The 22,556-nt window shown below is 34.5% G+C and overlaps 1 protein-coding gene across 6 annotated transcripts in view; it reads left to right on the top strand.

Annotated features, from left to right (window-relative positions):
* The window catches only part of MEP-1 (zinc finger protein MEP-1), a 41,375-nt gene that overhangs the window by 5,663 nt on the left and 13,156 nt on the right, over positions 1–22,556 (top strand). The window contains exons 1-5 of one of the 6 annotated variants that reach the window (XM_074172167.1): positions 8,448–8,529; positions 11,910–12,100; positions 16,245–16,315; positions 16,376–18,714; positions 21,672–21,767. In XM_074172167.1, the coding sequence (XP_074028268.1) occupies positions 16,261–16,315; positions 16,376–18,714; positions 21,672–21,767 (2,490 nt within the window). In that variant the 5' untranslated portion in view covers positions 8,448–8,529; positions 11,910–12,100; positions 16,245–16,260. Of the gene's footprint in view, positions 1–8,447; positions 8,530–11,909; positions 12,101–13,703; positions 14,010–14,484; positions 14,517–16,244; positions 16,316–16,375; positions 18,715–21,671; positions 21,768–22,556 lie in introns of those variants that run through there. The other 5 variants (XM_074172166.1, XM_074172168.1, XM_074172165.1 and 2 more) reach the window with 5 other exon arrangements.

Genomic DNA, 22,556 nt, shown 5'->3' with positions numbered 1-22,556 from the left:
CCCAACAACATTATATTATTTTATTTTAACAAGCTATATAGGATGCTCTTTGGTATAGGTTCGTCATCGTTATTCATAATATTATTGTGTTTACTTATTTCTACACTCTCATAGGCATCTAGTTGCCTGTTGTTGTTAACTTATCTAACTAATCTTAATGAACTAAAGTCTATGGAACGGTTTTTTTTGCAAAATATGATGGGCGACTGCTGATTTTTCAGGTCTTCCATATCTTAAGTGTGCTATGTGTTCCTTATATTTTACTTTATTAGATCTTTTTGTCTGTCCATAATATTTTGCATCGCAGTCCTTACATTCAATTTCGTAAATTCCAGACTTTTCCGAATTCTCCACTTTGTCTTTTGGACTTCCCAAATAACTCTGTAGTGTATGACTTGTTTTAAAAACCACCTTCATACCTAGTTCCTTGAAAATCTTTCCAAAGTTCCTCGTATATTGGTGGTATGGAACTGAGATGTATTTATCTTGGTTTTTGTCCTTTCTGAAAGTTGAGATTTCGTTCATTCTTAACCCAAACTTCTTCTTCCTTTTTATAGCATCTACAATACCCCTCGAGAAACCGTTAGTGGCTGATATTTTCTGTATTGTACGTCTTTCTTTTGTGAACCTATCATGTGTTAGAGAGAAATTCAAAAGACGATGCACTAAAAAATTCAACCCAGCACGTTTGTGCTGTCCACAGTGATGTGAACTGTCAGGAATATACCTGTACGTGCTTGTTTCTTTCTAAATATATCGTATTCTACGTATTAACGGTAAGGACTGCGATGCAAAATATTATGGACAGACAAAAAGATCTATCAAAGTAAGATATAAGGAACACATAGCACACTTAAAATTGCTGAAAATTGTTTTATATAAACATATATTGTAAAATAATGGATAAGGCAAAATTGTAAAATTAATTTAGGTTGGTATACCTGTTTGGTTGGTTCGCCTGGAAGGTTTATCTGTATGGGTTACCTTTATAGCATAAGTAAGGTTAGCTCGCATTAGTTTCTAGTTTTAACTTTCCTTTTTGAAGATGATCACTTGGTGATCGAAACACGTGTCGAGATGTTAAAAATAATGATTTGGCGTTGGGAAAAAACTCCAGTAATATTAATTTCTACACCAAAGGTTCCAAACAGTGCATCATAAATATTCATGAAAATTTAAATGATAGACTACATGTTTGTGGTATCTTTTTTGACCTCACACGAGCATTCGAAACCATAAATCCTAAATTCTTGTGTGAAAAATTATGTAAAATAGGCATACGATGTCCCATTAACAGTTGGATTCATTTATACATTACTGAAAGAATAATTAAAGTAAAAATAAATAAGACGTGCTCAGAAGAACGGCAGACCGAAATCGGTACGCCGCAGGGAGGAATACTGGGACCTCTTCTTTTCCTTCTTTATGTTAGTGACTTCCCCCGTTTCATTGAACGTGGTAGGCCATTCATGTGTGCCGACGATACAAGTATTATAGTAATTAGTAGCTTCACAGTATGGTCCCAAAAAACCATGTCATTAACAATATATCTAAAGCAGTTTGCGTTGAATTCATCAGCAAGCTGGGTAAGTCTGATGACTCGAATCTAAATATAGATTCGGTTTCTCTGTCAACCTCACCTCTTACAAATTTTTTTGGAACACAACTAGACAGAAAACTTGACTTCAAAAAACACATCGAATAGCTCTGCAAAAAAACTCAGTAAAACGTTCTTTCCATTTCCGACTCTGAAGCTACAAAAACTAATGACATCAAAACGGACAAAACTTTTGAAACAACCAATATTTACTTAAAAAAAGTACCTATTGCTTTCAGCTTCATTTGAAATAACGTTTTTTCGATATCTTTGGAGGAATTTGTGTCGATGTCGACGTGAACGTGTCCTCGATTTTTTGTTACATCTAACACTTGAAATATTGATCCGTTTTCACTCCACAACTCTAGCTCACTGAAGGGAATATAATACATTTTAACTGCAGTTGCTATTGGAAACCAACTAAGACTGCCAAAACTATATTTCGTTTGATAATTCTTCAATACAATAACGAAGTAGAAAATTTTAAAAATATGTTAATTCAAGACGAACCTTTGTTTTTTTGATTTTCTTGTAATGGTTGCCTTCGTGATTGTCATTTGATATCTCTTGCATTTTTCAAAGTGAATGTTATTTCTTTGAAGATTTTTCTGAATTATATTTGACGAATACGTTAAGCTAATTATAATAATATATAGGTATATTAATGAATATTATTGATAATAATTGTCTAAAAATATTATTTAAAATTTGAGGTAATAGCGAGAGCTTAAGGTAAAAGTAATAGTTTGAAATCAAGAGATACAGAATTGTTGTTTACAGAACGTATCTAAATGATTCAATGTGAAATTAATGTGGTCTGTAGGAACACTTACTTTATTGAAGAGATAGTTCAGTAGAGTAATCATATAGTACAGACAGGAGCTATGATGTATTGTCCTTGTTTCCATATTTCATCTGAGAATTTTTAATTTTTGAATTTTTTTCCTGTTACTATCAATCAAATTTGGTGCAGCATAGTGGAATATTGATTGAATAATTTGCCGATTGAAAGATGCACATACATGATTACGAAAAGATGATTTATTTCGTCACCATTTACAAAAAACGAAATCAAATACTTTTCAAGTGGAATCGTATATTAGTCTTTTTGTATGTACACTTTATGAAGATGAAATTTATGCTTTTTCAGTATTTTCTTCCATTCTTATGCGATATTCTCGTCTGGTATGCTTTTGGGATTTTCAACAAATATTCCTAAAACCTTCGTTTGTGTTCTTCTTTATTCAGTAGTTAGTCATGTTTTGAATCTCATCTTTCTAAAAAAGAGTGAATCATTTTAGGTCATACACAGAATAAGATAATAGAACACCAACATGGTGTTCTGCAAGTTATTTTTAAAAAACGAACAAAAATAATCAATTTCAACACCCTGTATCTCCCTGTATATAGACTTTTTCTCTTAAATGTGTCTCAGGAATACGTCGATTGAATATTTTAGCGTACTTATGTTACACCTTGTATACTCGTTGGAACTTTGTATCTGTCGTTTGGACTCCGCAATATACGATTTACCAACAGAGAATTGAAAGCGTTCAAAATAAATTCGTCAATCAGCCCGTGAAAATCATTGTCCAGTTTTCAAAAAATATTCCCTGTCATCTCTTACACATTGGAGAAGAATAACAATAATCGTGCCGATTGACCAAAGTTTATAAATAAAAATCTGTTTAAAATCTGTTTTTCCGTAAATCAGCTGTCGCCCCCATACGAACGACAACTCTCAGAAGTTGAGAAACTTGTGCGAGTTAAGGACTAACGATGTCTAACCTTTTAACGTGTGATAACTTTATATTCACGGCTCATTACAATTTCGATTTCTCTGACAGACTTTGTAGACACTTCATCGTTTTCTTAGAGTCTTCTCGAAGGTCCTAGATTGAATGAAGACTTTACTCATACACCAGAATTAGAACACTTCTCCGAACTAATTTTGGATTGATCTGAAAAGTTTCCGATCTAGCAAAGATACAAGACATTTTTTCAGAATTTATTTTATTTTTCAACATAGTCTACTTTCAACTTTACACACTTCTCCCAGCGACGCTCCTATCTCTGTAAACCAATCAAAAAGTATTCCGTTTCTCTCTGTCAAATAAGTGTTCACGAAGGCGGTTGCCTCTTCATTTGACGAAAATATATGTCCTCCAAGCGCGATTTTCGGATGAGGGAACAAAAAGAAGTCGCTTGGGACTAGATCTGGTGAGTAAGACGGATGGTCAAGCGGTTAAAACCGTAATTCGTGGACCGTAAATGTGACCGTTTTTATGTAAGTTCTGGTTTTAACTTGCTTTTTTTTTGGAGCCGGTTTCTCGTTTGCAGTCCATTGTTTGGACTCTATTTTTGTTTCGGGCGTATAATGGTGTATCCAAGTTTCATCTACAGTAATTAATCGGCGCCAAAACTCGGATTTATTGCGCCTCGATACTTGATTTTGTCCATTTTCATAAAAACACTCAGATCAACCCACTCAAACGACTGTTACATAACAACTGCGTGTCCAAAATGGCTGAAACTTTGGGGAGCAACTGTCAACAGATGAACAACGAAATGCGCTAGCTTTTATTTACGAGTGTTGCTATCTTCATGTTGAGGGCCTCGCGGGGACCCAAAGAGGATCCCCAGGAAAAAGCTCCCATTTTCCCCTGGCCAGGCTCCTAGGAGCCCTGGAGGATATCCCGGAGCAGGACATCCTTGAAGAGTTCCCGCTGGCGTTCAGCTCACTGCCAGAGAGGAGGAGACCATGAATGAATAGTTCTACCTATCCCTCAAGACTTATCTGATCCCGAACCAACCAACCAACCACCTGCTACTATACACGGACAACCTCACCAAGGATAACCCAACAGGACAAAGCACTATAACCATACATAAACACCCAACAGCAAGGTCTAGATTAAGCTACACACAAAAACAATTAATACATTTTTTTTAACTAACACAGCAGGTCATCACATAAAAAACATCTAATACTAGGTTACCAATATTAAGAGAAAATAAACTGTTCACTGTGGTTCTGGCATTGAATTTGGTCATTATTACGCCTTGGTCAAAGACGAAACGGACTGGTTTAAGTTTGACGATAGTTGTGTCACGAAGTTTTCAGGCGATGTATTAAATTTATTGGAACCTATGGAGACACCCTACATTTTATGTTATGAGAGAGAGGACATTGGCAGATCAAGATCTTCAGATGATGTGGTGCTGCAGGTTTTTCCGGGTTTTCCTGCAGCTGAAGAAGTAAATGCGCCACTAAAACCAATAAAGTCTTCCCGGAGCGCTAATTAATTTTTATTGTTATTTAATAATTTCATGATTCGTATTTTGGAAGAGAAAAGTTGAATTTTAAGCCAGAAATTCCAGTTATACGGATCAAAAAAGACAAATCCATAGAAATTTTTGGTCTTTTTGACAGCAGGTTTCTGGAACTTAAGAAAAATACATAGTCGAAGGCATAACAAGTGGTGCACCTGAGTTAATTATTTGACAGTGATCCTTCAATGGCGAGAACCAGAACAGTCGATGGCAAGTTGCAAAAACTGTTTATAAAAGAATTGAAATGGAACTGGTACAGTTTGTTGTGCTGACTGTCAGTAACCCACGTAAAAGTAATATTAGTGGTGAGAAGTGGGATAAGTGAATGACATGGCGAGGATGGAGGAAATCAGAAAAATCTGAACCCGTAGCAGCAAAAAAAAATTCGTCGATTATTGTTTGATCTCATGGAAACAAAAAGAAAACAAGGCAATGAAACTAAAGCCCTGAATTACTGTTGAAAAAATAATAAATATAGTTTAAAAAATTACAAAACACGCTTTCAAAGAACATTGAACTTAAAAAGTTAAAAATATATTTTTTAATAAGCTTAAAAAAAATAACGAACGAAAAATACAAGTATTATTGTGAAAAAAGCGACGGGCGCTTGATATACAAAAAATATGGCACAAAGCGCCCACGCTTTTTTCACAATAATACTAGTTTTTCTTTCGATCGTTATTGTTTTAAAAAAATATTTTCAACTTTTTAGTTCGATGTTCTTTAAATGCGTGTTTTTTAGTTAATAAAAAAATACTTTTTTCAAATGAAGAAATGCATGTAAAGTGATTTCGAATTATATCAAGGAGGTAACGTACAGCGTCATCTGTTTGCGAATAGATCAAGCAATAAATTCTATATATCAAAGAGGTTACATACAGTGCCCTCTGCTCGCGAATAGATCAAGCAATAATGCCGAGAGTTACGTACAGCGCCATCTGCTCGCGAATAGATCAAGCAATAATGTCAAATACAGATCCCGATATGAAATGAAAAAGAGAGTTACAAACAAACATACATATAGGTGAAGCTAATAAAAAGCGTGTAAAAAAAAAAGGATAGAGTGAAAGAGTCATTGCAGGTGAGCCGGCAGGACCATTGTGAATTGCTGCTGAAGAAGCATAAGAAAGGCAAAGAGATGTTTGGAAAAACGACACAAAAGGCAAGGAATTATTACAAAAAAAATAATATTTTGAAGATGATTGACGTACTTGACAAAAATGAAAAAAAAACTCGAAGGAGGAAATTCTGAAACCCAAAATCAAACTCATTAATGGGATTATGAAACCTCTCAGTTTCGAAATAGAAAAGCGGGACGATGTAGTTAGTCATGGTGGTACTATTTGGTAAATTTTTGGCGGATGAAACTTAAATGCTTCAACAGCGATAGAAAACATTTATTTTCAAACCACCTGAGCCAGAATTCCCTATTTGTGAGCATGCAAGAGGGCATATATTGATTTTCATTTTTTCCAAGTTCTAATTTTTTTCCCTGCCAATTTTTCTCTACGCATCCAAATTGAACCAAAGCGCTACCAAAACAGCACGAAAAATAACCCAGACATTTGGCAATGATAGTGTTAACGAACGCACCATTTGATGTTGGTTTGTGAAATTTCATTCCGGAGATTTTACCCTCGAAGATGAGTCCCGAAGTGGTAGACCTACAGTAATCCAGGACGAGGATTTGAAGACCCTGGTGGAGACTGACCCATCACAAACGGTGCTTTAGATGACGGAAGAACTGGGCGTTAGCTCCCATGCGGTCTCCGATGGTTTGAAACGTACTGGAAAGGTCAAAAAGTTCGAAAAGTTGATGCATCACGCTTTGAATGGTCGACAGAAATTATCATGTTTCGAAAACTGTTCTTTTTGCTCTCCCCAAATCTCTGGCCAACCGATTACCATCTTTCCAAGCGCTTCGATAACTTTCTCACCGGTAGAACCTTCGACAATCAGGACCAGGCAGAAACGGCCTTCATCTGCTTCATCGAATCCCGAGCAAACAATTTATATTCCGACGGGATTAATCGACTTATTTTAGTAGATGAACAAAGATAGTTCTAGCACAAAATCCCTTGTATTTTCTGATGGCGCTACATTTTTAACGATGTTCATGACATCAGGTTGGAACCTTGTGGAACAACCAACTCGAGGTAGTTGTGGTTCGTAGAGGCTTCAGTGAGTGGGAGAGAGAAACGTGTGACGTAATCGATGCAGAGAAGGATGGAATGAAAATTGCAACAATTGCAAAATAAGAAAATACATGGGATTATGTGCTAGAAGTCTCTTTGTTAATCTACTTGTGTTACGTTGGCAAAACACAGTTATAATTGAAAATTACAATCATCTTTGTGATCTAATATTCATTTCTCACCTTGGATTTGGAAGGAAGTCAAGCTATCGATGAAGGGGGAAATGATAATAATAATAATGTTTATTGTCCAACAATTTACGAAGTGTATTAGAACATTAGATAGAAATAGAATAGAAAGTAAACATGATAAATCACTGAAGCTTGAAGCTTGTGTGTGATAATACCTAAATAATAATAATAATAATTGACTAATACCTATACAATAATGGTCATAAAGGAACAAATGCATGTGCAAACATGAATGTGAATGCGGTATGGAAAAGTATTTTTTAGTTATATTGGTCTAGTCTAGTACGGTTTAGTTTGACATATTCGAGTATTGGGGTTTCGTCGTAATTCAAGTGAAGATAAGGGTATAGTCTTATATGTGGGTAATATGGAGCGAGTTCACAGTTTACTACAAAAATTTCAAGTCGATCAGATCATTAAAAAGTTTTCTCTCGGTGGTTGTTATCCACATTTTAACAAGATGCTTGAATGTTTTGTAATTTTTCGTGGTCTGGAAACTGTCCGGTAGTAAATTGTATAACTTAGGTGCCAGAAATTCAACGGATCGTTGATCGATAGTTTTTCCTCGGTTTGGCACGATTGTGGATTGCTCTTTTGTTCGAGTCTCGTATGGGTGTACAATTGGTGGTATTTTTATTTCATTTTCATGGATATTCGTCAATATTCGATGACAGAACATGTGCCTTATATCAAAAATAGAGTTCTCTGAGTATAGCGAGTCACTGGAATACCTTATCTAATCCATTTTTGTACAAAATCAAATTATACAGATTACTTCCCACCACACTTTCCCATCCCGAAATTCCGTAACTCAGCAGCAAAATATAATGTTTTCAGATTTTTTCGTATTCAGGAATTCAGCAAGGTATATACTTACTCAGTAGACCTCTCATTATGAACATACATACGCAATTGAACAGTTTAACAACATCTTTATGTCATCTATTAACGATATTGTCGCCTAGAATGTGACTGTAACCAATAGTCGAGTCAAATAAATAAAAAATACCCCCCCTTTGGGATCCTGAACTTTTTCTCAGTGGCCATTGGTTTTATTGGGTAAGCCACAAGTAAGCTCCACCTATTGGTCCACGAAGAGGAAGTGGGGGAACATACATATAACATAATGTTTCATGACAATCAGCAGTCAGTGAAAGGTTTGAGTTTATGTCATCTGGAATGTACCAAATTAGTTGAAAGTGTTGTTATTGTGGTGAGTTTTTTCAACAGTGTATTAGTTTAACATCTTATCGATCAACAAAGATAGGACATTGATGTGGGGAGATCCTTTTCCCTGTTCAACCCCCATCAAAATCCTGTGTAGGTCAAAAACCATACATCAAGGAGGAGGATATTAGAAAATGTTTCGTAGTAGTAAGATTTTTTGTCATCTGCAAAAACTAGTCTACAATTTCGTCGGGAAACTAATTGAGATCAGAGGGATTTGTGGCCAAAGTGATTCGATCACTGAACGAAGTCCAACGCATCAGATCCCGTTAGAACTTATCCCAAATGATTTATGTCCTCACTAAAAATCTGTTTTTCAACAAATTTAAAAGTTGGGATCACGATGGATTTTGACACCAACTTTAATTATAGTTATATAATTACATTAAAGAGAAAATTCGGGCGCGACCAACTACTGAAATATTATAACAAATTTAAAGCATTCATATTTGTATTTAGTTTTTGCACGACTAGGGATATAAACAGAATGAATTCAAAATGTATCCTCATTTTACGTATGAAAGCTACTTAAATAATATATAAACTCTGAGTACATTACAGTAGTAACGAATATGAGAATAAATGAAGGAGACAATAAAAGAAGAACCGATGAGTAGTTATGAATAATAGAGATTTCATATAGTTTTTGAATCTAAGGAAAGGTAACCTGAGTTTTCAATATCTTTGCAATACCTATAGAAGGATCCGACAATTCTGCATGAAGGGGAGCTTTTACCTGAAATGGTTTTTCTAAATGAGGTAGCAAAGAGATCATGGTCTCTGCAAGGTATATTCATTGAAAATTTTATCAACTTAGGACAATCGACATGATTATTCAATATTTTATATAACATCTATCTGTAAGAGATAACAGGGAATATATTTTGAAAACTGTACAAACATATTCATCGATATAAGGATGTCTGTTTTATGGGCTAATTATTTGACGAATTTATTTTGAACACTTTCAATTATCTGTTGATAAATCTTATATTGCGTGCTCCAAACGACAGATGCAAAGTTTAAACGACTAGTAGTAACATCCAGAGTTTTAACGTTTCTGGAATCCCTTCTATTTCTGATAATAAATCCTAATTAAAGATTTCCCATGTTAACGTTTTTTTCTATGTGAGATTCATTGTTCAAAAAAACAAGGCAGTGTATGGGTTAATTCAAATAGAATTTAAACAGCAGAAAAAAAATGTATTTGTCCGTAATTCATCTGAACGATTCTTCGGTATATACAATACAGGCTAACTTGTCAAAGTCAAAGCATGGTTTATTATCTAAAGAATAGAATTCTTATCGACAAAGCTTCTAAATGTAATAGGACATAAATTGTAGCTGCTTAAAATGAGCAGGTGGTCATGATAATTAAATAAAATCAAAGTTATGCAAACCGATATGGATTGTCGGATGTTGAAAGATGAACTTATAAATGTATATATACAGTCATGCTGTATATTTTCACAACTATTTAGTAAAATAGTTATAAAAACAGTTTTCCCTAATTTATTCTATATCAATTGGTTATAATCACTAAACAGGATACAGTTGTCAGTTGATTAAAATATCAAAATAATTATATATACATATGTATACATATATAAAATGTTGAAAATAGATATATGTATGTACTTTTTAACTGCCTGTTTTGAAAATCAAAACATTTTATATATGTATACATGTATGTTGTATCGTAGCTTGGAATATATAACATATATATACATACACACATAGTTAGTGTGGGACAAGGATACGACATATTTTGTACTGCTGTCACAGCTATTCAAAATTTTGTTCAAAAACTCCCTCAAATCATAAAACGGTTTTGTGATCAAAAATGTTTTTACAGCTCTTCTGAATTTCCGAGTGCTATGAATATTTTAAAGTTGCTTCTAGAAATAGAAGAACACAAACCATGGAAAGACATATTAAGAAGCTCATGTATATCAAGCATTACACGTTATTAAAAATAGGCGAAGAAGTGTAAAAATAAATAAACTAGCACAGATTGCTATAACGCTTTTATTAATTTCAAAATTGAAGCGTTCAAGTTAAATTCAAGTTCAAGCTTTAATAGGCTTGGGGTCAATTCAAGTTGGGAACGCTTTAACAAAATCCAAAACAAAAAATAAATGCAAACAATGCATTCATACGCATCACAAAGAGTGTGGCAGTTCTGTTGTATGGAAGCAGCTGTTGTATTGGATTAATTTTCCTTTTACCTTTATATTGAAGAATTGGGGATCGGTCGAGTTTCCGAAAACGTGATTAATACATTCTAAGTACACTTTGCCTTCAATAAGGCCTTAATCTGAAGTAGGAATGATGAAAATAGTACCCCTAAAAACATACTTTTAGGTTAACAAGTATGTACATTCAACAACATAATTTCACAATTTAATGTCAAAATGTCAGTTGGGCCACAAATAAATATAAAAAAATCAACTTTGAGCTAGATTTAACACTCTTGCAGGGGACCACAGCCATTTTTGTGACTCTCAGACAGAATAACCAGAGTGGTTTTCCAAAACTGATGAAATAAATATAAAAAAATCAACTTTGAGCTAGATTTAACACTCTTGCAGGGGACCACAGCCATTTTTGTGACTCTCAGACAGAATAACCAGAGTGGTTTTCCAAAACTGATGAAATAAATATAAAAAAATCAACTTTGAGCTAGATTTAACACTCTTGCAGGGGACCACAGCCATTTTTGTGACTCTCAGACAGAATAATCCAGGGTGGTTTTCCAAAACTGATGAAATAAATATAAAAAAATCAACTTTGAGCTGGATTTAATATTCTTGCAGGGGACCACGGCCATTTTTGTGACTCTTGAGACAGAATAACCAGAGTGGTTTTCCAAAATTGATGAAATAAATATAAAAAAATCAACTTTGAGCAAGATTTAACACTCTTGCAGGGGACCACAGCCATTTTTGTGACTCTCAGACAGAATAATCCAGGGTGGTTTTCCAAAACTGATGAAATAAATATAAAAAAATCAACTTTGAGCTGGATTTAATATTCTTGCAGGGGACCACGGCCATTTTTGTGACTCTCAGACTCTCTGAACTTTTTTGTTGTAACTGTTTTGATTTTCTGTTTTGTTGTTGTAACTGATTTGCTTTATGTCGATCCATCCATGAATATTTGCATACAAGATGAACTTTTGCTCAAATCTGGAGTGTTTGAAAGCCATAGGTTTTAAAAAACACCCTATGAGGCTATCACTGTAGTACTTATTATCTCAATTTACTATACTTGTATCATCAATTTCGAGGTATTTTCAATGCCAAAAAATAACGGTTGATTATCATTTGAATTCTCTCCTTGATATCCTGTTATTTTGATTGCCAGAATTGGATGAAACCCCAGCTGATTTGAGTGTACCGATCATCTTCAAAGCGCCAAATAAGCAGGAACCAGTAGAAGAAAAATCGTCTAAGAAAAAACAAAGCTCTTCCACCAAGAAAACAAAAAAGTCAGGAAACAAAAGCCTTCTTTCCTTCGACGAAGAGGAGGACGACGATTAATTTTTCCTAACTTGAGTAAGTTGTCATGATTTTATTTTATTGAATATAGGTAGGTGTAGTAACCCCCCTCGCCGAAGAAAATCAATACTTCTATCTACAGCGGCAACGTACATTTGAACATAAAATCATGACGGGTATTTTTCAGATTTCAGGTTTTAGGTTGATAGATATATCTGTAGATTTGTTTGTTATCGAATAATTGAAGCCTTGGGTAGTAAGTTTTGATGAAAAACTTGTATTAGTGAAGTTTCTACTTTGATTCTGAAATACTTAGGTAATTATTTGGTCCAGACAAATTTAACCATTCCAGGAATCAGGTATCTTTTGAAGGTACCTGACCAATAGGTAGAAAAACAAACAAATGTTTCGTTAGCTATACGTATTATGCAGGTTAATTTCCTAGATCGGAGTTTCCTGAAAAATTCTGGGAAATCTGGTAAGAAGTCAAAACGTTTTAAATACCTATTCCTGCCTACATGCAAGTCTCACGATGACTCATAAAGCTGAATGAAAGATATAAAGTTAATATATTTTCTAAATTTAGACAAGGTTCATTGAAGTGAGACAAAAGACAAACCCAAAATTAATCTATAATCAACCCTATCAGGCTTACCTACCCAAAAAAAATTAAAATATACCTAGGTAGACAGTATATTTGTTATTTCCTGGAATAAGGAGTAGGTAAGTCGAAACCATGCATGATTTCATTATTCCCGGAATGTATAATTCGTTATAACAGCAACGCGATTCCGGCGTAATTTTTCCAACAGAGTGTACCTACGCCTTGAAAAAATTCTATCCGAATTAGACGGTACTTTCCTCTCTAGTCATTGTGTGAATAAATATAGAATCTTGAAAAAAAAAAAACATTGATTTTTGATAAATATTTGTTGAAAATCGAGAAATCTCGATAAAATGTTGGAAAGCGAATCTAGCATTGCAAACCCATCGGTTAGCGTTGAGGAAAAGTTATTAGAGACGGAGTGGAGTGTACATGAACAAAATGAGGTTTGGGCGCAACCATTCTACGAGCGAGGGGAGCCCGCTTCACTTTTTTACCGGGTGCGGTGATCTTCCGATTCCCAAAGAAATTATTCACGTTCTAGAATGGTCTCTCATTTGGCTATTTCACATTTTCCCGATGATCAATTCATTTTGGAGTAAAAACCTCTGAGTTTGTTTGAAAACTGGAAAGGTTACCGTGAAAAACCGGCTTTCCAAGTATCCAATTTCTTATTTTATTTGAATTAATTACGACTTTGAAACAGTAATAATTCAATCAAATCTTCCATTTGAACAATAAAAATTTTTTGATAGCTAAGACGTTGAAAAGAAAACAAAAGTTCAAGTTCTCAATCCAGGTTCATTGAAAAATACGTATTTATAGTACCTAATTGTTATTAGCGAAGAAAATAATAACTTCAACGGTGGATAAATAATTAAAAGGAATATTTTTCGAAATTTTTCTCGGGAACAAACGCCTATTGAGTAACATATCAATCGATATATTTTCTCAATTGTTGTAAAATTCTATTTGAGCTTACGTAAGGAAAAAATTTTAAGACATTGTGGGATGGAGAACTACGTCACTATTTTTGGTCACGTGACGTACCGTTAGACGCCATATTGGCAGTTTGGTGCGATGCTTGGGGATAGCGACGTGTGTTTGGTTTTCTCTCCAGATTTCTGATTTAAAATAATCATAATTACGCACACCAAATTCATCACAGTTCGCTGTTTGTTTCGTTTTATTGAGTTCATGTGTTTACAGTTTTGAATATCGCGGGTTAATCATTAGTTCGGGTATTTACGACAATTGTCACAAAGTGCTATTGGCGGTGCAGATGTTCTGTTTCTTTCAAGTGAAATCCCATGTGCTATGGCGGGAATATTAGAATATTGAAGGATTTATAGTAAATATTAGGTATTATTGTTTTCATATTGATGAATGAAATGTTTAGAAAAATGAAAGGCAAACCAAAAATTCAGTATCTTCTATGAATCAGCGGCGTTGGTAGCACTGGTTTTGTTATCTTTCCTCTCCACAGTCTACACTAAACAGTGGTGGAGAAAGAGAAATTTTATCAAAAGGTTAATTACGGGAGTTTCAACACAAATTACGTTTACGATCATAATACAAGCCGTGTAGGATTGAAAGTTAGGAATATCCATCATTTTCGAATATTTTACAACAATACCTTGGTGATACCCCTTTGATGTATGACTAAGGAGGATATTAATATAACAAATTAATCTCGCAAAATACCACATCTGCTCTGTGGTAAAGTGTGCCTATCCAAATAAATACTTACAGGGTAGCTAGTCAAATTTACTTCCTGAATCTTTATTGGATGATTGTTTTACACAGCCCAAACGATTTTTTCACCTTTTTTATGTGATTGGGACTACAATTTATGCACACAATAACCAGGTGAGGTTGCCATTTTGTATTCACATTCTCATGTTGGGAAAAATTTTCAACAGGTGACATCCAATTTTTCAGGAAATACCATAACATTTTCAGCTTCTAAAAACATATAGGAACAAACAGGGAATCACCTTCTCTCAGATTTTATCTAGTATAAGGTTATGTCGGGTGCAGCCCTAAGTAGGAGCCTCCAGAAGAAATAGTTATCAGCTAATTCAAGGTCTTTCATTATGATAATACTAATATGGGTTTTTTCAACATTTGTACAAAATGTGGCCCTTTAAATACTGAATTCGTATATTACTTTTGTAGATGGGAGTCAAAGCTTTTGGCTTTCCACTTTTCCACCGTTATACAAAAATGTCCGATACCTGGGCAGCACTTTTTTCCAAAAATATATAATATATACACAGTGTTCACTTATTTTTGACTTGTGGTTGATTGACTGGCGCTCATGTGAATCATACTAATATGATTTCTATATATATGATGGAATTGGCCGATACTTGATGAAAATCCATAAATGAAATATTCAAAAAAACACTTCAAAAATCCCACGAAAAACTGTTTTTTGAATACGTTAATTTTATTTATATTTTATAGTTTCTATAATTCAGACCTAACTAAAATAAAGATCAGTTCAAAAATATTTTAAGATTTACAAAAACTAACAAGGGTCCAGCTTCCATCTTGTAACTCTCAACTTCCCAATAGTTCTTTGAGAATGAAAAAGCTCTTCACATACCAATTCATTTGTTCAATATATAAATTAATCAGTTCATCATAAAGAATTAGCTTTGTTTTTTATTTTATTTTTTTAGCTTTATTGCTTGGAATTTTTGACAAAAGTTTTTTCATTCTGCCAGAATGTCAATCTCCAACTATTGAAAGGGGATTTTTTATGACTTGTACCCAGAAATATTCTGCTCCTGTTCACTTGTTTGACTATTTTTTAGTTTTTTGGGCTTTTAGGGACCTCCCACATTATCATCCATATTCAGTTGAAAAACAAAGAAACTAGAGTGGCTAATAGCTTTTTTCTGAAGCCATTTGCATTGAAAATACTAATGAACCTTATTCAAATATCTCTATATTTGCACCAAACCATCTTGGAATTTTAACATTTTTTTATGAGAAAGGATTGGAAAGTGACATTTCATTTGTCCTTTTTAGTTATTTATGTTTAATATGACAGTTTAGCTGTTCTGTAAGTAAACCTTGTACCTATTTAAATAATTTATACTCGAAAATTTGAGAAAAGAAAATATTTGACTACAATAAAAACTTATAAAGATAGATCATGCGTAGAAGTTTCTCTCAGATGCAGACTGTATGAAACAACCGTTTTGAAACAACTAAGAAAGTTTGGAGTATAAACTGAATGGGATTTTCCTGTAATTCAATGTTCATATGAAAATGGTTGTTATGAAATGACTTTTTTTTTTCGTGTAATTCAATGTTCATGTGAAAGTAGTTGTTAGAGAAGGGGTTTTTCAGTTTGTATTTGAAATCAACTTCTATAGATGATTTACATATCTTTATGAAGATTTTTTATTATAGTTATTATATTTCTTCATTTATTTGGTAATTTCCAAAGTTTTTTATATAATGATGAAGAAATATAAAACCAAAAGTTTTTTTTTTCTCGAAATATTAGACTCTTATGAACTACTCTCTTTTAAATTCTGTCACCCTTTATGATATACAATTTTTGTTTATTTTTGTTGACAGATCTGACCGGCTGGCTATGGCAGATATCGCTGACATGGGAGAGGTTGACGAAATGCATTCCAAAGAAGAAGGTACTTGAATTGAAATATTCACTGGTTTTAAAATTGCTTATTTTGTTCTTTCCCTTTCAGGTAGCATTGTTACAAACGGTGATCTATCAAATGATATAGAAATGGAAACTCAAGACAGTCAAGATAGTCTCAAAAAGTCCAGTTTGCCCGACTCTGTAGGAATGGAATATGAAACTATTGAAACCAAAGATAATCAACCAGAAAATGTTAGCGCAATGGAGGATAGTAATGAAGAAACTGAGAATACAGCTGAAGAAGTTAGTTCTGTAGCAACTGAGCGTCAGTCGGAAGTTAATGAAGATGATATCAGCCAAGAAACAAAAATGAGCGACGATCAAACGGAAGATAGTGAAGCGATTGACAGAGAAAACAGTCAAGCTAGTGAAGATGTCAGAGAAAAATCAGAGGTGGATGAGGAGGAGAATAACAGCAGGCATAGTGCCAAGGAATCTGAAAAATCTGAAGTTCGAACTGAAGACGAAGTTCATGAAATTGAATCTGACGATGAGGACCACGGCAGCAGTAAAAATAAAATTAGTAATGATGAACCAATTGAGCTTAACGATTCTGGTGGGGAGGGAGACGGAGATATCATGATAGTTGATATACCTAAGGAAAATGGTACGTCTGAAGTTATAGATCTGGCAAGCGATGCTACTCCTGAGAAAAAAGTTATTGAAAAACGAGAAACTGTGACACCTAGGCGGAGTTCAAGAAATTTAAATAAAAGTAGGAGTTATGTGGAGAGTGATAAAGAAGAGGAAGGGTCTAATTCTCCTCCGGAACACTCTGAAGAGTCGGATGTCGAAGAGGTTCTACCTCAAGATCCCTTGGCTTGTGGTGACTCCGTTACCATAGAGAGGGTTCCTATTGAAAAACCAAAAATTCCAGGAAAGTCTGCAACAATAGTGGTAAAAGACACAAAAAGACTCGTAGAAATAGCTTCTAAATCGAATAACACAACTCAGGGTAAAAAGGAGCCTACTCTGGTGATTATTGACACTAATTCTATTTTATCAGGACATGGTCCTGTTCCTGTAAATAACAAACCCGCGCCCATCCCCAAACCCACCCCTTCCCCTATAACCACCCACAGTTATACGAATGTGCTACCTAAAGCTGTACCAGCCCAAGGGATGTACCCCCCAAACATGAGAGCGACAATAACTCCAATTCCCATAAATTCCTCAAACCTCCCTTCAACCGCGCCAGTCAAAACGGCCCCTGCAACAATAACACCGACGTTGACGACACCTCTTCTTCCCACCTTGACTGACGACATGTTCGTCGTGGAGGCACCGTCATTCATAGTTCCGTATGTTTATGAAAAACCACCTGTTAAAGACTTCAAAGCCTTCATCAAAACTATTCAAGAACAGATTCTTGAGCGATTGAAAAATGAAAAGGAAGAAGAGGAAAAGGCGGATGATAAAGAAAGTGAAGATGGGGATAAGAAAGAAGAAAAAGTGGAGGACGAGAAAATGGAAACAAATGAAGAGGAAAGCAAAAAAGACAAGAGTGATCCTCTTTATGAACCAAAGAAGGGAGTTGATGAACAACGGAAACCTTATTCATACTTTGATAGTCCTTTAGGAAAGTTTTTTATCAATATCGGTTTTAATCTTGTGCAAGAATATGTACAAACTGATCTTTTGAAACAGCAGAAGCGCAAACATAGCAGGGAAGGAGGTGCCAACGCCGAAACTGAAAAAACTATCAAGTCGCTTATGAAGAATCTTCAGTACAGCAAATCAAATAACGAGCACTTCAAAACAGACTTGAAAAAGTGTGAGTTCTGTAATTTCAAAACGGAATCCTCCCTAGCCATGTCTTACCATTTGGAAACCCCTCATATGAAGAACTTCGTCTACAAATGTAATTTCTGTGCATACGAAGTGCGCAGTCCACACGATATTCTTTTTCATATGGAAGCTGAACATGCAGTCAGGGGACATCTTGAGAGAGCACCCGCTTTCCACCAGTGTCCAAACTGCCCATTCGAAGACAACCAGAAAGGTAAATTATCCAGACATTTGGTTACCTGCACGAAGAAATTCAAGCCGGAAAGGAACCTGGAACCTCCCGTTGATTGGGAACCGCCAGCGAAAATACCAAGAGTGCCTAAGATGAGACAACAAGGTCTGAACGCCACCGCTGCAGCTTACCAGGCGATGTCGAAAACATCTCAGTACCAGTTCCTCTCGAAGATGCAGCTCCAGAGTACTCAGAACGCCTTGAACAGAGGCAGAGGGCGGCCCTCGCTCGGCACCAATATGGCCCCCAAACCACAAACTATGATCAGACCGTCTGGCATGGTGTTCAAGCCACAAGCTTCTATGTCGGGGGGATCTGTACTCGTTCCAACTAGTTATCAACTGAGCGGAAACCAGGTGTTCCAGGTAAGTGAACGATTTGAGAAGTTTTTTGTTGAGTACCACTGAATATCGTTCTATAGTCAAGCATAAGAGTATTTTCACATCAAATCATGTGTATTGTTTTTGACAGATTTAAATGTTTATGAATAGAATTTTGTGTTAGGGGTGGATATATTGAAGATCAAGTAAAATAGTAACGGAAAATTGTTTTGTTGCGCAAATAAATCTTCTACAAAAATTTCAGTATGATCTCTGTCAATAGATATGTTGGGTTTGATGAAAGTATGTTAAGCAATATGACAAGTATATCTCTTGTTGACAATTGAACAGATTATAAAGCAAATAAACAGTTAAAACACATCAATATTTTACATTTGTCCAAAAAAGCCAATGTTTGTGTCTTCCTGTTATTGCAAAATTCAGTTGGGGTGTTACTTTTGTAGTAAGTAATTATGAAAATGTGATCATATTAGTTTCCTGTCAGAAGGAATATTTACAATATTCTCTATACAGCTCTGGAGTACTTTGTTCCACTAAAAAAGTATAAAGCTTCTACTTTCCCAATATGGTTCAATTCTGAGCTGAAAAAATTAGTTTTCAAGAAGAAATCGGTTCACAGAGAATTCAAAAATGGAAATTTTTATAAAAATGAAGAATTTTGTTATATTTGAGAGATAAGTGCAAAACTTAAAGAAACACTTGCCATCAAGCATACATAAATAAAATAGAGAATAACATCAACAATAATCCTAGAAGCTTCTGGAATTATATTAATAAAAAAAAAATCAATCACACTCCTTACCATCTAAAATGTATTATGATGACTCTGTCAGTGAAAATAGTGATGATAGTTGATGCAAAAAAAAAAAAAAAAGAAAAAAAAAAAAAGGTAAATCTTTTTGCAGAATATTTCTCATCAGTCTACAGTGATGAAACAGTTAACCAAATTCCAGAATATAAATTTAGTAAGACGGTTGATATATGTAGTTATAGCATTGATATTAAAGAAATAATCGATCTAGTCATGTCATCACCTGGGAAATTGTCTACAGGTCCTGATGGAATTACGCTATTCCTAATCAAACAATCAATTTTCTCTGGTCAAACCTATTTATAAAAGTGGATCACATAATGATATAAAAAATTATCGAGCAGCCTGTAATCAATCAGAATTACCCATATTGTTAGACAGCCTAATTACAAAAAACTAACATGGGATTGTAGACATATAATCATTAATCAACAACATGGATTCAGTAGTGGTAGATCTACCAGCACAAATCTGCTAATTTATCAACACTGTATAATAAACGCCTTCGAAAATAGACACCAGGTGGATTCTATTTACACAGATTTTTCAAAGGCATTTGACCGAGTAAACCACAATTTGTTTTTGCATATACTAAACGCTTTGGGTATTCAAGAAAACATTCTGAAATGGATTGAAAATTATCTAGCCTGCAGAGTACAATTTGTAAAATATGGTAACTCAGTATCTTCCTCAATCACAGTTTCATCTGGTGTACCACAGGGTTCTCATTTAGGGCCATTGCTTTTCAACTTATTTGTCAATGACTTGAAAGAAGTTATTCTTCATAATGAAAACAAGAAACACAATCAGAGATTTTGGAATCACTCTCGACCCAAGAATGTCATTTAAACCCCATATTGCAAATATTACTTCTAAAGCGTTAAAAATGTTAGGTTTCATTCTTAGATCTGCAAATGAATTATCTCTCACTTCTATAAAAATTATATAGTGTTCAATTGTTAGATCAATAATCGAATACAATTCCACAATTTGGTGCCCCTCATATCATGTGGATATTGATATGCTTGAAAGTGTTCAAAATAAGTTTTTAATGTACTCTGCATATAAACTGGGATATCATATTGGTGAATATGACTATAAAATTATATTGGACATTCTTAACTTGAATACTCTGGCTCATAGAAGATTAGAAGCAGATCTTACACTAATTCATAAAATAATCAATGGTAGCATCAATTTCCCGGAACTTGTCGAACTTATAACTTTAAATGTGAATTCAAGGAGAATAAGAAATTCGGAAATCTTCAAAGTACCCTTTTGTCGCACCAACTATGGCCGGAGTGAATCTGTAGGTAGAATTTTGAGAATTGCAAATACATACAATGTAAATTTATAATTAAAAAAAAAAAAAAAAAGTTGATGTTAGAATATTTGTACATTTCATACGTTATTAATATGCTCCCACTTCAATCAATAATCCTGATATCAGTTAGTGGATTTTCAAGGGATTTTTTGTTTAGTTCAGTCTACATCTTATCTGGAGGACACTTACCTAAAAAAAAAATAAGAAAGGCCACAACATGTCATAGGTTGTAATGTTATAAGAGTCAGTTATGACCCCTCCAAGGGGTCTGGGGGACCTATCAGGCCCTCCAGCAACACCCTGGCATTGATATGATCATGTGTGGTCGGCCTAGATTTCAGAGAAATCGTACAGTTACACCACACATTCTTGGTCAGAGTAAGGGCCAAAGAAAAAAGGCTGGTTACCATCTTTCTCGTCCTTTTATTATTAAAAAAAAATATTGTTTTACTAAATAAAAGAAAAATGGTGGACCTCTTGGGTTGTGGCTGAGAATTTACATGGTAGGAAAAATGAATTATAACGGGTTAATCAGATAATTGGTTATCTACCAAGGCTTCACCCACTTATTTTTTAAATGGCGTTTTACTTTTAAAGGATGAAACTTGGAAATTTTCAAAGGTAGACTAAAAAAAAATTCGCAAGACAATACCTCGAAATTGATCAGAAATAGTGACATCACTACAAAAGTAAAAAGACATTTCAAAGATATGTTTTCAAATAATTCATTGAACGAAGTAAGAAATCAGTAGGAATATTTTGTGTTTGACCATAGAATTGTATTTTTATGCACTCACATGTAGTATTTCTCTTTATCATCGTGATGCAAATTGGACTGTGTGTTAGGTGGTGGGAGGACAAGAGATAGGCGGCCGGCTTGGTAATCCTGGCCACATGTTTCTTCCCAACATGCCTTCCGCCTCTAGCACAATGGCCGTTCAGGTACGACAGATTTGCCTGCGTATCAGTTTTGCTCTCTTTTAGTTTCTGAGTCGCTAAAATGACATGCTCAACAACTGTTAACACATATCTAACCACCGTGTAAGGGTTTTCAAAGAACTAATTTGAACGAGAAGTTGAATTGTCTTATTTTGCACTTTCAATGAAATGAATTCTATTTGAAACGTTCTAACTGTAAAAGTTTGCTTGATTTCAGATTAGTTCTGGCCGTTGCAAATCGTAACAAAACAAATTATTTTGTAATGAATGAAGAATAACTTTTGTGGGGCATTTTTCTGCATTTGCTTTATTGTTTTTCAAATAATCTCGTCATGACAGAATACAGAGTTTCACTAGTTCGGACTTCCATTGTCTATTAGATAAAATGATTTGAAATCCCTGAAACAAGTAAAAAAGAATAATTAAAAAAAAAAGAGAATAGTTGAAAATAACAATTATATTAAGCAACAATAAACCTGAAATGAAATGATAGTAAAATAACCTACAAGTAAAAATATAATAATTGAATAAATAAAAATTAAAGGAATGCAAAAAAAAAAATAATAAAAATAAAAAAGTGTAGAGATTCCAAGTCACGTTAGTTCACAACGTTTCGATTGTTGGTATCTACAATCGTCTTCGGGTGATGACTGGACTGATTCCTCCGAGAGATGACTATTTTATAGGTCGTTGAAATACTTTCACTTTCTCTACTTTCCATTTTCCGCTTCACTGATTCCGTGAGAGATGACCGATTTGGCGGGAGTTGGTCATTTCTCGTTTGATGATGGG

Source organism: Leptinotarsa decemlineata, unplaced genomic scaffold, assembly GCF_025532065.1.
Source record: "Leptinotarsa decemlineata unplaced genomic scaffold, Ldec_3_MD MMD2_tig00000035_RagTag_RagTag, whole genome shotgun sequence".
Classification (NCBI taxonomy): Eukaryota; Metazoa; Arthropoda; class Insecta; order Coleoptera; family Chrysomelidae; genus Leptinotarsa; species Leptinotarsa decemlineata.
This window is presented reverse-complemented; position numbering and strand designations above follow the sequence as displayed.